The 12,559-nt window shown below is 36.9% G+C and overlaps 1 protein-coding gene across 1 annotated transcript in view; it reads left to right on the plus strand.

Moving 5' to 3' along the window:
* Positions 1-7,883, plus strand: part of WDR35 (WD repeat domain 35) — a 58,813-nt gene extending 50,930 nt beyond the window's left edge. Inside the window, 7 exon segments of the mRNA XM_047782581.1 lie at positions 1,785-1,839; positions 1,842-1,894; positions 2,788-2,952; positions 4,099-4,239; positions 4,879-5,035; positions 6,024-6,264; positions 6,569-7,883. Of these exon segments, the coding sequence (XP_047638537.1) occupies positions 1,785-1,839; positions 1,842-1,894; positions 2,788-2,952; positions 4,099-4,239; positions 4,879-5,035; positions 6,024-6,264; positions 6,569-6,719 (963 nt within the window). The 3' untranslated portion in view covers positions 6,720-7,883.
* The last annotated feature ends 4,676 nt before the right edge of the window (positions 7,884-12,559 follow it).

Raw genomic sequence — 12,559 nt, forward strand, 5'->3', positions numbered from 1 at the left:
CGCGTTGCTGTGACTCTGGCGTAGGCCGGTGGCTACAGCTCCGATTCAACCCCTAGCCTGGGAACCTCCATATGCCGCGGGAGCGGCCCAAGAAATAGCAACAACAAAAAAAAAAAAAAAAAAAAAAGACAAAAAAAAAGTTAGCTGAACACATGAAATATTTACTGCTGAAATTATATATTTTCAGAGATTCACTTCAAAATAATTTGAGGTGGGTCTGAGAAGTATTGTGTGTGTATGTATGTGTGTTTGAAATTTGCTATCAGTTTAAAAAGATAGCTTGACTTTTATTGGGCTATATTAACAATAGTGGGATTTAATGTTTAGAAAAGGGAAACTAAAAGCAGAGTTCTCTGTAACTTGGCTCAAAATTTTCTTTTTAAGTCTCCCTATATTAATTGTTGAATTATGTAAGTGAGCTTCTCTTTTATTTGTTTTATCTGAAATGTAAATCCCTGAGCTATACAATACCTGGAGAAGTAGTTGCTCTCAACTGTAGGGTCTGGACACATCAGTTGTGAGTTCTGCCACAAAATTTTGTTTGTTAATTAATTGATGAGTAGCTGATAATTCATTTTTCTCTCTATGGTGAATTATAGAGCTATTATCCCTGTAATAATGGCATTTTCACATACATCTTATGGGCTTGCTTGAGTAGGAAAGAATTGAAACTACTTGTAACCCATAGCTTATACTTATTCAAGTTATAAATTGAATAACTTATAGGGACAGTATCTGACATTACTGTCATCTGTTAGGTGTGTATGATGACACAGGAAAAAATGTTGCTGTAGGGTATCCAGAATAGCGGTATTACTGAGTAAATACTAAGTAATTATGGCTATAAAAAATAAAATAGTAATAAAAAATTTTAAGCGGTGCTGCAAATTTTAAATCGAGTTTTGGAGGATTTTTTTAATTAAATGGGAAGATACACAAAATATTTAAGTGAGGAATGCAGGATACAAAACTATATAATATGATTATGATATATTCAGAAATACATATGTATATATTCATAGGACACATATATTAGGAAATTATACCAGAATATGGGAATAAGATTATGAGTAACTTAACTTTTTCACGTTAAAAATTTCTTTTAACTGTAAGGGTATATTACTTTGTAATCAGAAAAATATAAGCATTATTTTTAAAAAGATAGTTGGATACAAAACTGTGCTTTTATGATAGTTCCCCACTATCAGATGGGAAGAGAAAAACTCTGGCCAATTAGCTATTAGGAAAGAGAAAAACTGACATTGTGAGAATGGCACGTACGGCCCAGTGGGTGTGATGGGGTTGTGTTTGGTGTAGCTTCCCAAAATGATGAATGGCCCACTTGTCAGGGCATTTCTTTATAGAGGTATTGGAGAGTTCCGTTGAGTGTGAGCTTTCTCTTAAGCCTCTAATTAATGATTAGCCTTGAGTATAACATCAATTGCTTGAAGGTTTTTTTGGCTCCCACTAGTGTAGGGTTTGTTTTGGAGCTTGACATTTTTATAAACTAGCTACTGACCTGAGAGACGATCAGAATGCAGTGTCTTCAGAATCTGGTTGAAAGTCAGATCTGCCACGTGAGCCAATGAAGCACTGATTGAACAGAAGGTGATGCGTTAGCATCCATTTTGGTATGTAGCCTCCGCTCTCTGTGTCCGTTTAAAAGAAAAATTACTGTAACCACCAGGAAGTTGAATATTCATATGTCCCTATGGAGTTTTGTACGTTAAAATATGGGTGATTTCCTTGTTCTCTGAAATCTGATAGTACTGTTTTGTCCACAGGAAATAGCACAGATGTTTGTGAGAGTTGGAATGTGTGAACAAGCAGTGATGGCATTTTGAAATGTAATCAGCCAAAGGCAGCAGTGGATACCTGTGTACATCTCAACCAAGTAAGGAACTGAAAATTAAAGTCACTGTAGCGATGCTTTCAAGACTGCAGCCAATGTAAGAGTTGAGAGATTGAGATGGATGCTGTGAAAGGAGCCAGATGGTCTCTCACTCAGCTAAGGACTGAGAAAATGTTGGAGTTTGCACTTACCTCCCAAAGTGCTACCCTCGAGGGCGATCCACTCATAACTAACCCAGCGGGGGAACATGAAGAAACCCTGTGCCTTTAGTCTGGCAAGTTTTTGTCTGGAAGTAGTTTCATAATTGCCTGCATTTTATTAAGCTTTGGTTTTGTTTCCAGAGGACGACCAGTTCATGGTCCTTGCAAGAGGAAGGAATTAAGTTACTTTATCATTATTTATTTTGGCAAATCTATTTTCCTTTCCCTTTATAGAAAACATATATTTGATATTTTTAAGGGCTGGAATTTAACTAAAATTAAAGTGCAGAATTGTTGAAATTGTTGACTCTCAAAGTATTCTTTCAAGTATTTCCTTAAAGTATTTTATAAAGCTCCATTTGCTTTATAAAAATAACTTTTAAATGTTAAGCCTGATAGGACATTTTCTTAACTGAAATTGCATTTTTAAACTATAAACAAATGCATCTTTTTCTCATTCATAGTTTGTACAAATTATAAGATAGTATGATTATAAATTTTGAAGCTTTCTTTTTCAGATGTATTCTTAAACAAATCAGTCTTAGATCATTTGATTATTTACACCTGTTTGACTCATAAAATTTATAACTGCTCTGATTTTAAGTGATTTTTAAAAACATATTAGTTTTTTATTTTGATATAGTATTATTATTATAAACCTAAAGCTTTATTTTGAGTTTTTAGACATAGCTGACTAAATCTTGAGTAGTTGTATTTGTATATATTTTTCCCCAGTGGAACAAAGCTGTTGAATTGGCTAAAAATCATAGCATGAAAGAAATTGGTTCCCTGTTAGCAAGGTATGCATCTCATTTATTGGAAAAGAATAAAACTCTCGATGCCATAGAACTCTATCGGAAAGCCAATTACTTTTATGACGCTGCTAAGCTGATGTTTAAGGTAATGTAATGATCTTGGTGAGTGTTTGGTTTGTTCTAGTTACCAATGTTTTCAGAACACATTTTCCATTGTCTTTGGAAGCAAATATTTATTAGAGCAAAATCCCTGTCATTTTGTTACTGCTATCACTATGTGTTATCTTTGTATTTTTACCTTTTACCGAAAGGGCTATTTATTAACTTTAGCATCTTATTGATACTTAAAAAAATTGTATGTCTACTTAATACCAGAGTTAACAAAGAATTATAGAATTTTCAGGGACCGAAAAGTACAAATTCCCTTAACTGGAAATTAAATCCTGTTGATAATAGAATGTTGAGTCTTTTAAATGTACAAGTTTCAAAAACATTACACTTTTCATAGTATACATTTAGAGGGAAGATGACTAATATAGTTTAATGTGTGCAAATTTTACCTTCTGTTCTATTCTTTTCCCAGTTGGTTTAATGACAAAGGAAGAATTTCCCTCTGAATCATTTAAATAAACTTAAATTTTTGAGGGATATACCATGTTAAAGTCATCTCATCTCTGGGTACCTGGAACATTATTTTAAAAATCTCTGTGTGGAGTTCCCGTCGTGGCTCAGTGGTTAACGAATCCAACCAGGAACCATGAGGTTTCGGGTTCGATCCCTGGCCTTGCTCAGTGGGTTAAAGATCTGGCGTTGCTGTGAGCTGTGGTGTAGGTTGCAGATGCGGCTCGGATCCCACGTTGCTGTGGCTCTGGCCTCTGGTCTAGGCCAGTGGCTACAGCTCCCATTCGACCCCTAGCCTGGGAACCTCCATATGCCGTGGGTGCAGCCCTAGAAAAGGCAAAAAGATAAATAAATAAATATCTCTGTGTTATGTAAAATACTACCCATTCCATGAAAGCTTTCATCATTCCTATTTAATTATTGACAGCATCTGTTATTTTCTAAAATTGTTTTGAATTCTAACTCCCACAGCTAAATACTAAGGAAAGATCTAAGTACTTATCAGTACTAAGGAAAAGAAAATGTATTTTAAAATATTTATCATAAATGCATGATGTTTATAGTCTATCCTACTGCCTTTCCTCCTTAGAGAATAAATCTTCAGAAATGATAATATTCATACAATTATAGATTAAGAAATGTCTTCCCTCAATTCTTTAAATGTTTAAAGATTGCAGATGAAGAGGCAAAGAAAAGAACTAAACCTTTACGTGTTAAGAAGCTCTATGTCCTATCAGCTTTACTTATAGAGCAGTACCATGAGCAAGTGAAAAATGCCCAACGAGGAAAAGTGACAGGAAAGAGCTCAGAGGTAAAGTAGATCATTAAGTAACATGAAGTCATCTGAAGTGTTTAAAGGAAACATACTGTCAAACCTCTCTTTGTGGACAGGGCATTTAATTTGCTTGTTTGCATTTACTTTCTTATAAGAGAAAAAGGAATGACTGATTTGGAATTCGTACTCAAATTGAGACAATTTGGCAGTATTAAAAATTTCAATTTGGCAGTATTAAAATTATTTTTTATGAGACTAATCCATTATCTTTGCTTAGATTCCTTACATGGTAAATCCTTTCTAATCACTGAGTTCTAAAAACTTTGCTAAAATATGCATATTATTTTAATGTGTATATGAACCTAGCATTAACTTAAAGTTTAATCAATTCTATTTAAAAACTCAGTCATACATGAGGAGGAGAATCCTTTCACAATGTACCAGCACCATGTACATCTTAAATGTATTTGTCAATTATACTTCAATAAATACAAAAAGAAAAAATCTGATCGTGTCGGTTTAACAAGATATGACTTATAATGGGGAAACTAAGTCTGTAATGACAGTTTTATAATGATAAAATGTGTTAATTTATGTATTTGAAGTCATCTTCATTGGAAGGACGTCATTGTCACCGTGGTGCTGACTCAAAGTGTGGGTCTGCCTTCCTTGTAGGCCACCTCTGCTTTGGCTGGTTTGCTGGAAGAAGACATTCTGTCTACGACTAGTCGTTTCACAGATAATGCTTGGCGGGGGGCTGAGGCTTACCACTTCTTCATACTGGCACAGAGGCAGCTCTACGAGGGCTATGTCGACATGGCATTGAAGACAGGTGGGCACGCTACCCAATGTAGACACTGGGTTTAAAAATCACAAATTGGGTGTGAAGGGCCAGCTCCTTCAATTTGCCCTTATATTAATGTTGATAACTTTTGTCTATGGATTTACTTTCACGTGTTTGAGATTTACTATATGCTTTATCTTGTGCATTTTCTTTTTGAAGTTCTTTTTATTTTTTCAATACAAGGAGCGCAATATACAGGGTTCATAGAAAAAACAGATGTTTGAGATAAGCAGAAAGAACGTTTGTAGTGTTTACTGTCACTGTTCTATTATGCACAGGAAACACTTGATAGCCCAGTCCATGTACTTTTGTGTGTGTGTCTCTCTCTCTATAATATAAAATTTGCATATTTAATATATAATAATATATGTAAATAAGAATAAAATAAGTATATATATATTTTAAAATAATTTTTTCTTTTACAATATGGGGAGTATAGCAGATCATACTCTTGTGGACTTATTAAAAAATATAATGAACAGTTGTAAAGTCTCTCCATATTAGTAGAGAGATTATTATAGCATTTAACTTGATTTTTATTAAAAAAATGGTATTTATGTAACCATTTCAACCAAAAGAGGAAAAAAACAAAGAAGCAAAATAACCTAATAACTCATAAAATAATTTTATAACTCAGATAATCATTTCTAACACTTGAGTTGATCTCCTTTTAATTTTTTATTTTTTGACCATGCCTGCGGCACGTGGAAGTTCCTGGGCCAGGGACTGAATTTGCGCCACAGCAGTGGCAATACTGGATGCTTCATAGGCCCTGAGCTGTTAGCTGGCGATACAGGATGTGGAGATCATGCAGCCTCCTTCCTCCTACTCGTTCTCCCATCACCTACCATTGTTTTCACTAAGTTTGCTAAAGTTTGTGTAGGTTAGACTGAAATAGCTTAACATAGATTCTTCCCCATGTGTGTCCATCACACCACAATTGCTTTAAAGAATCCAAATTGTCTCTCTTTCCTAGCTCTTCACCTGAAGGACTATGAAGACATTATCCCTGCCGTTGAGATCTACTCTCTGTTAGCACTCTGTGCATGTGCCAGTAGAGCCTTTGGCACTTGTTCAAAAGCTTTTGTTAAGCTGGAATCTTTAGAGACCCTCAGTTCGGACCAGAAACAGCAATACGAAGAGCTTGCTCTAGAAATCTTCACCAAATATACTCCAAAAGATAACAGAAAATCCGAATTGGACAGCCTTCTTGAAGGGTAGGCTGATTGTGATTAGCACGGGTCATTCTACCTTATTAGAAACTTGATTTTTATACCTAAATAGTTTAATATAATAATGAAAGCACTAAAGTTTGAAGTAATCTACCTTAACATTATACTCTGTTTTATTAGGTCTTACAAGTGTATTAATGTTTTATTTTCTCATTGCAAGAAAAGGTTCTATTTGAAACTCACCTTGAAATGTTGTTCGTTCCTGGGGTTTTTTTTCTTAGTGTAATAAATAAAGTTTTAAGTAATTAGAAATTTTAAAGTGTAATTGTTTTTCCTCTTATTTTTACAGAGGGGAAGGGAAACTGCCAACATGTGTTGCCACAGGAAGCCCCATCACTGAGTATCAGTTCTGGATGTGCAACATGTGCAAGCACTGTGTCCTGGCCCAGGAGATAAGTAACTACAACTTCTGTCCCTTGTGCCACAGTTCAGTGGGATGAAGAAGTGACAAACCGCATATAATTGAAGTGTTTATATAGTAAGGTTGACTCCATGTGTTTTATATGAAAATCAGCATCATTATTTCAGTTGTATTTTCATACAAATTATATATATGTAAAATACATAATGTATACATACATGTGTAAAAATACAACTATTAAATAATGATGCTGGTTTTCATATAAAATGTATGGAAATCAGCTGAATTGTCCACCTGTTTTGTCTATCAATCTATCTTGTGATACTATGGAAATATTCCAAATATGAAATTTCTTCTCACAGTGTCAGGGTTAATAATTCATTAAAAATCTTGGCAGGGAGAGATGGGGGAAGCATAGGAATGGGGCAAAGTTGAATATAGGGAATTGACATAACCCGTATTAGAAGTGGGTTAAACGACTGTAATACTGCAGTGAGCACTGTGCGTGGCGTGTTTAACTAAAAAAGCATTGAAAGGCTTCACTTCGTTTTCACAAGTGAGAAGGCATTTTAAGACCTTTTTTTTTTTTTTTTTACAATTTGAATTATTACTGTAGCTTTTTATATAGCTTGTCCTTTTTAATCTACCCTTTTAGTTTCATTGAAGAAACGGCATTTGGCATTTACTCTTCATATTTTTGTACAGAACACTTGGCTCTATTTATAATGATGTAAATTTATACAAAAACATCCTGTTTGTAGTTATGGTTTTAATTGAAACATTGTCACCAAGCTAGACCCTTCATCTAAACAACTCTTGGGTTGTGGGGAGTGATTCTCAATATGCATCTGTTTTGACTTACTGTCATTAATTTGTAATCAGTAATGGGTATTTTCTTACCTGTTTTATGTAGCTAATAATGTTCTCCATTTATTTTTCATGAACTTAATGTCCTCTCATTCTGTGGCCACAGGCCAGATTTCAGCAATATTTCATTAAGAGGATTTGTTGGAGTTTGGCTGGTATTTAGTAGATTCAATAAAGAGAAATATGCAGCATTGTTACTGTAGCTTCAATACTTAGGTTCCTTTTCAATGTGATATGTTTTTGATCCTTTAGAGATGTGTTAAGCTTGTCACAGGTTGAGAATCGGGAGCTGTGAGAAGAAATTTAGAGCATAAATGAGTTCACAATAGATAGTGGGCTCCTGTGCCTGAATAAAAGGAAAAGACCACAAGTTGTAGAAGTCTCTGGCTGTGTCCATGGGCCTTGTGGGAAGTTACTTTGATATAATGGTTGCCTCCAAATACACTACGAAACAGGCCATTCCAGAGGTCGTGAACAGAAAAGGTCACAAACCAAAAAAGGATGCTCGCGTCACGTGGCTTTATGGAGTCAACTTGGAACACACCGTGAAGAACAAGGAGAAAGTGTTGAGATAGATGAACAGCATTAGCGTAGGATGCTAGTGGGTGGACAGATTACAGTCCCTGATTGCTGAGTTATGTACTGTTCTTATGTCCTGACTCTTACTTTGCCTCATCAGCATCCCCCTGATAGCGTGGCTAGAAAGAGGCCCAGAGTTGAGTTTGAGCCAAGAGGCCCAATCAGATGAAATGTGCCCGAGGCCAGTGAGGCACACCTGCTCCGTAGCGGAGGCAGGGTCACCTGGTCACAGCTGCAGGTGCCAAAGAGCCTGTTGAGCGGTCCTGGATTCTGTTGTATTTCTTGGGCAGAGGATGGACCAGAGTAAGTCACCAGTGGGTAACTGAATCAAGACATCACAGGAATTGGTACTTTACGTCTTATGTACACCTAGTGTGCTGGGAATGTTTAGTGCCTTATGGTTGCTTTCTATATTTTGAGTGCCTCGTCAATATTAGATATAGTCACACACATATGCTCTATTTGTCTAACATGTCTCATAAGTCACGGATTTATCTAAGTTTACCACAGTGAATTTCATCTGTCTCAACTGTTTTCTTCTGTGACAGAAGAGAATATTCCCCCAAATCAGAAAATAACATCCTAACAAAATATCACAAGACTTTCTATTTTCAGCTATGAAACTATTCTCTGCTTCATCAGTGAGAGATGAATATTCAGGGATGTAGGTTCAAGGATTCCTGCAGGACTGCATGTTCGGAATTGTGGTTCTTGGTCCATGGTCTAATGCCCGAACACCCCTTCTTTCCCTTTCCTTTTTCGTCCCGGGATCAGCAGAGAACTCAAAGTTAGATTGTCATTCTCTAGCCCTACTGTGACTTGTCGATTATACTCCCATGTGCTTCAATTCCAAAATCAGCCGTTGACTCCTCAAGCTTTTTCTAAGATACCTTTGGGAACTCTTTTGGAGCTTTCTCATTTGCCTCTGATTCCTTGCCACCTGAGCCCTAGAATTTTTCCTCCAACTAATTATATCAGGTAGCTCCTGAATTGTTATCACTACTTTTTGTTCAGTTTAATTCAGAAATCAGAATCTCCAAAAACAACCCCTCATACCGTGTATACCTAATCATCACATATGTACATGTGCATGTGTGCATATATACTTACATACATACATGTACCCCCACATACATATTACACACACACACACAGACATATCTTTCCAACTATGGTAAAAGTTTGACTGTTTGGGATTTACATTTGTGGATGTTTTCGTGATCTGCCATAATGTTTTGGGGAGAGACTTTTGTCCTCCTTAAAAATAGTGCCAGAGAAAGACAGTATGAATTGACCCAAACGGTTTGATTCAACATGAAGAAAGTTTCAGGATAACAACACCAACAAATCCTCCCCTGATGAAGGGGACAAAGAGAAGCAAAACTGTCTATAATAAAAAATACTTGGAGAGAATTTGGATAGACAGGATGAGGCAGTTTAAGGAGGACACAATGAATGTTGTTCTCTTGTAATAAACTGACCCCGTAATACTCTTCATCACAAAATTTGGCTTGAATTATGTTAAGTTTCAAAGTAGCATGATACATACACAATGGAATATTACTCCATAAAAAGAATGAAACAGTGGCATCTGTAGCAACATGGATGGACCTAGAAATTATCATGTTAAGCCAAGTTAGTCAGACAGTGAGACACAAATGTCATATGCTATCACTTATATGTGGAAGGATACCATCAACTTCTTTGCAGAACAAATACTGACTCAGACTTTGAAAAAGCTGTGGTTTCCAAAGAACACAGGTTGGGGAGGGTGAGGGATGGAAATGCTGTAAAACTGGATTGTGATGATCAGTATACAACTATAAATGTAATAAAATGCATTGAGTTTAAAAAAGAGCAGCATGGTAGGCCACAGCATGGAGATGATGGTACTGACTGATAAACTACACGAAGTGTGCTAACAAGCAGTGTAGCATTGTTAACCTACTCTCATGCACAAGTGCTAATTTTATTTTATATATATAGTATATATATATATATATATGTTTTTGCTATCATATACTTAATTATCTTTTTGTTTTCTAAGAGCTGAGATTTTAGCTTTCGTGTGGCATTTATAGGGAAAAATGTGAAAATAATAAATGTTGAGGTAAAAATTGTATTTATCCTATTTCCTTTATAACTTACAATTACATGGTATTTGTCTTATTTTGATTTAAAAGTTTTGGTGCAGGCTGGGCAGAAAGATACTGGGTTCCAGAGTGGATGAAAGGAGAAAGGGGCAGGGGATACAACAGTTGTACAAGATCACTTTTGCTCTCGACAGGAAAACGACAAGTCAATAACGTACACTAGGCAAAGGTCTAATGTCTGGATGTTGCAGTGAATTACCACTCCTTGGAGGTCAGTTATACAGAGCTCACGTTTTGAAATGGGGGGAAACTGTTGCCAGAGTTTTAATGGAAAAAATCGAGAGTCCAAACATTAGTTTCTGAAATGAAAAAAGCAATATTATGTTGCCCCCTACTGTCTATTTCTTCAGTTCATTTTTTTAAAAGAAATTAACACTTGTTTTTGCATATAAAACTAACCTATGGTCATGGTAGAAAATTTCAAAAGTTTATAAAGATGAGAAAGTAAAAGTCTTTTTAACAAATAAAAGGCATTCAATTGTAAAGCAGACAAAGAGCTTAGAGTTACTATTTAGGTAGTCATTTCTTATTTGGCATAGTTTAAATTTCTAGCTAGTAAAAATTTAGAGAAAAAGGACATACGTCGATACACCCATTATAATAGCTAGAGTGGAAACGGACAAGTGTTGGTGGAGCTATGGCGCAGCTGAAACCCTCACATAGTGTTGGTGGAAATGCGAAGTAGGACGCCCACTCTGGAAAAGTTGCGTTTTAAAGGTTCTCTATATATTCTGGAAATATATATGTACAGTGTGTGTAGGTAATTTAGAAAATTAAATTAATATTACTTGGGGGGAGTATGCTGTTTTATTAACATTTAAATTTAACCATCAATGAGCTCAAATATATGCTGGCCATACGTTCAGATTTTTGAAATAGGCAGCTGTAAGGGTGCAGTGTGTTAACACTGCATAATATATTAACAGTCAGAGAAAATCTGGGGGGTGTTGCGACTGTCTACCTTATACACTTAGTAGCACAAGTGTATGACAAGCCCCGCAAGTGGAGGGAAAACCTCAGGGGTTCTCGGCTGCTGACAGAATCTCCCCTTGACTTCAGACTTAGGACAAACTGGGGAGTCTGTCAATATACAAAACCACTAACTTTAAGACAGACTAGGAGTTCCCATCTTGGCGCAGTGGAAATGAATCCATAAGGTTGCAGGTTCAATCCCTGGGTCTCGCTCAGTGGGGTTAAGGATCCAGCATTGCTGTGAGCTATGGTGTAGGCCAGCAGCTGTAGCTCCAATTCAACCCCTAGCCTGGGAACCTCCATATGCCTACAGGTCGGCCCTAAAAAAAAAAAAAAAAAAAAAGAGTAACAAGCTAGACTGGCAAGAGCCAATTCAGATTGTGGGGGCCAGTCTGAAGTGAGCATGGTCGGCCGGAGGCTGGAAGTGTTGCAGCTCAAGTCCAGGATCTGCAGATTAGAGCAGCAGGCTAGAGACAGAATGGTAGTGCATTCTTCTCAAATTGCTTGTTCTGAAACAAGTTCCCAAGACACTTTTCCCAAACAGAGTATTAATTGTTATTTATTTTTACTGCCCCAGTCAGTGACAGGGAATCTTTACTGAGGCTCCACAGCCATGGGGCACAGGCAGGAGGCTGCCCTGTGGGGGAAGGAAGAGCCCATGGAGAAGGCTTATTCAACTACTTGGTGTACAGGTTGTGGTGGTGGTTACATTTCTTGAGGCAGGTGGGGTTGCAGGTGGACACGACACTCTCAGCAGGTCATCTTGTAGCTGTATTTTGGGGTGAGCTGGCTGAGGGAAGTCTTGATGCTGCCACCCTGCAGGCAAAGCCCCAAGTGCAGGTGGACTGTGTGGAAGACAGGCGAGAGTCAGAGAGGGACAGCAGCTGAGCCCGGTTCCAGCACCTCAGTCGCTGGGCAGGGCCCTCTAGTGTCCTGTAGATCAGAGCTTCTCAGGTGTGATGGAGACACCAGACCAAACCTGCTCCACAGAACCTCCATGTTTGTATTCCTCATCCTTATCAGATGTGATTTACAAGTATTTTCTCTCATTCTCTGGGTTATTTGTTGATAGTCTTTTGCTGCACGAAAGGTTTTAATTTTCATCAAGTCCAGTTTGTCTATTTTTCCTTTCATTGCCTGTCCCTTTGGTGTCATACCCAAGAAAACATTGCCAAATTCAGTGTCATGAAGACTTTGCTTTATGTTTTCTTCTGAGAACTTAAAATTTTTAGCTCTTACATTTAGGCCTTTAATCCACCTTGAGTTAATTTTTTAATGTGGCATTTAGGTCCATCTTCATTCTTTCCAATAAATGGTTTTTTCAGCACCATTTACTGAAAAGACTGTC

This window comes from Phacochoerus africanus, chromosome 5, assembly GCF_016906955.1.
Source record: "Phacochoerus africanus isolate WHEZ1 chromosome 5, ROS_Pafr_v1, whole genome shotgun sequence".
In the NCBI taxonomy this organism is placed as follows: domain Eukaryota; kingdom Metazoa; phylum Chordata; class Mammalia; order Artiodactyla; family Suidae; genus Phacochoerus; species Phacochoerus africanus.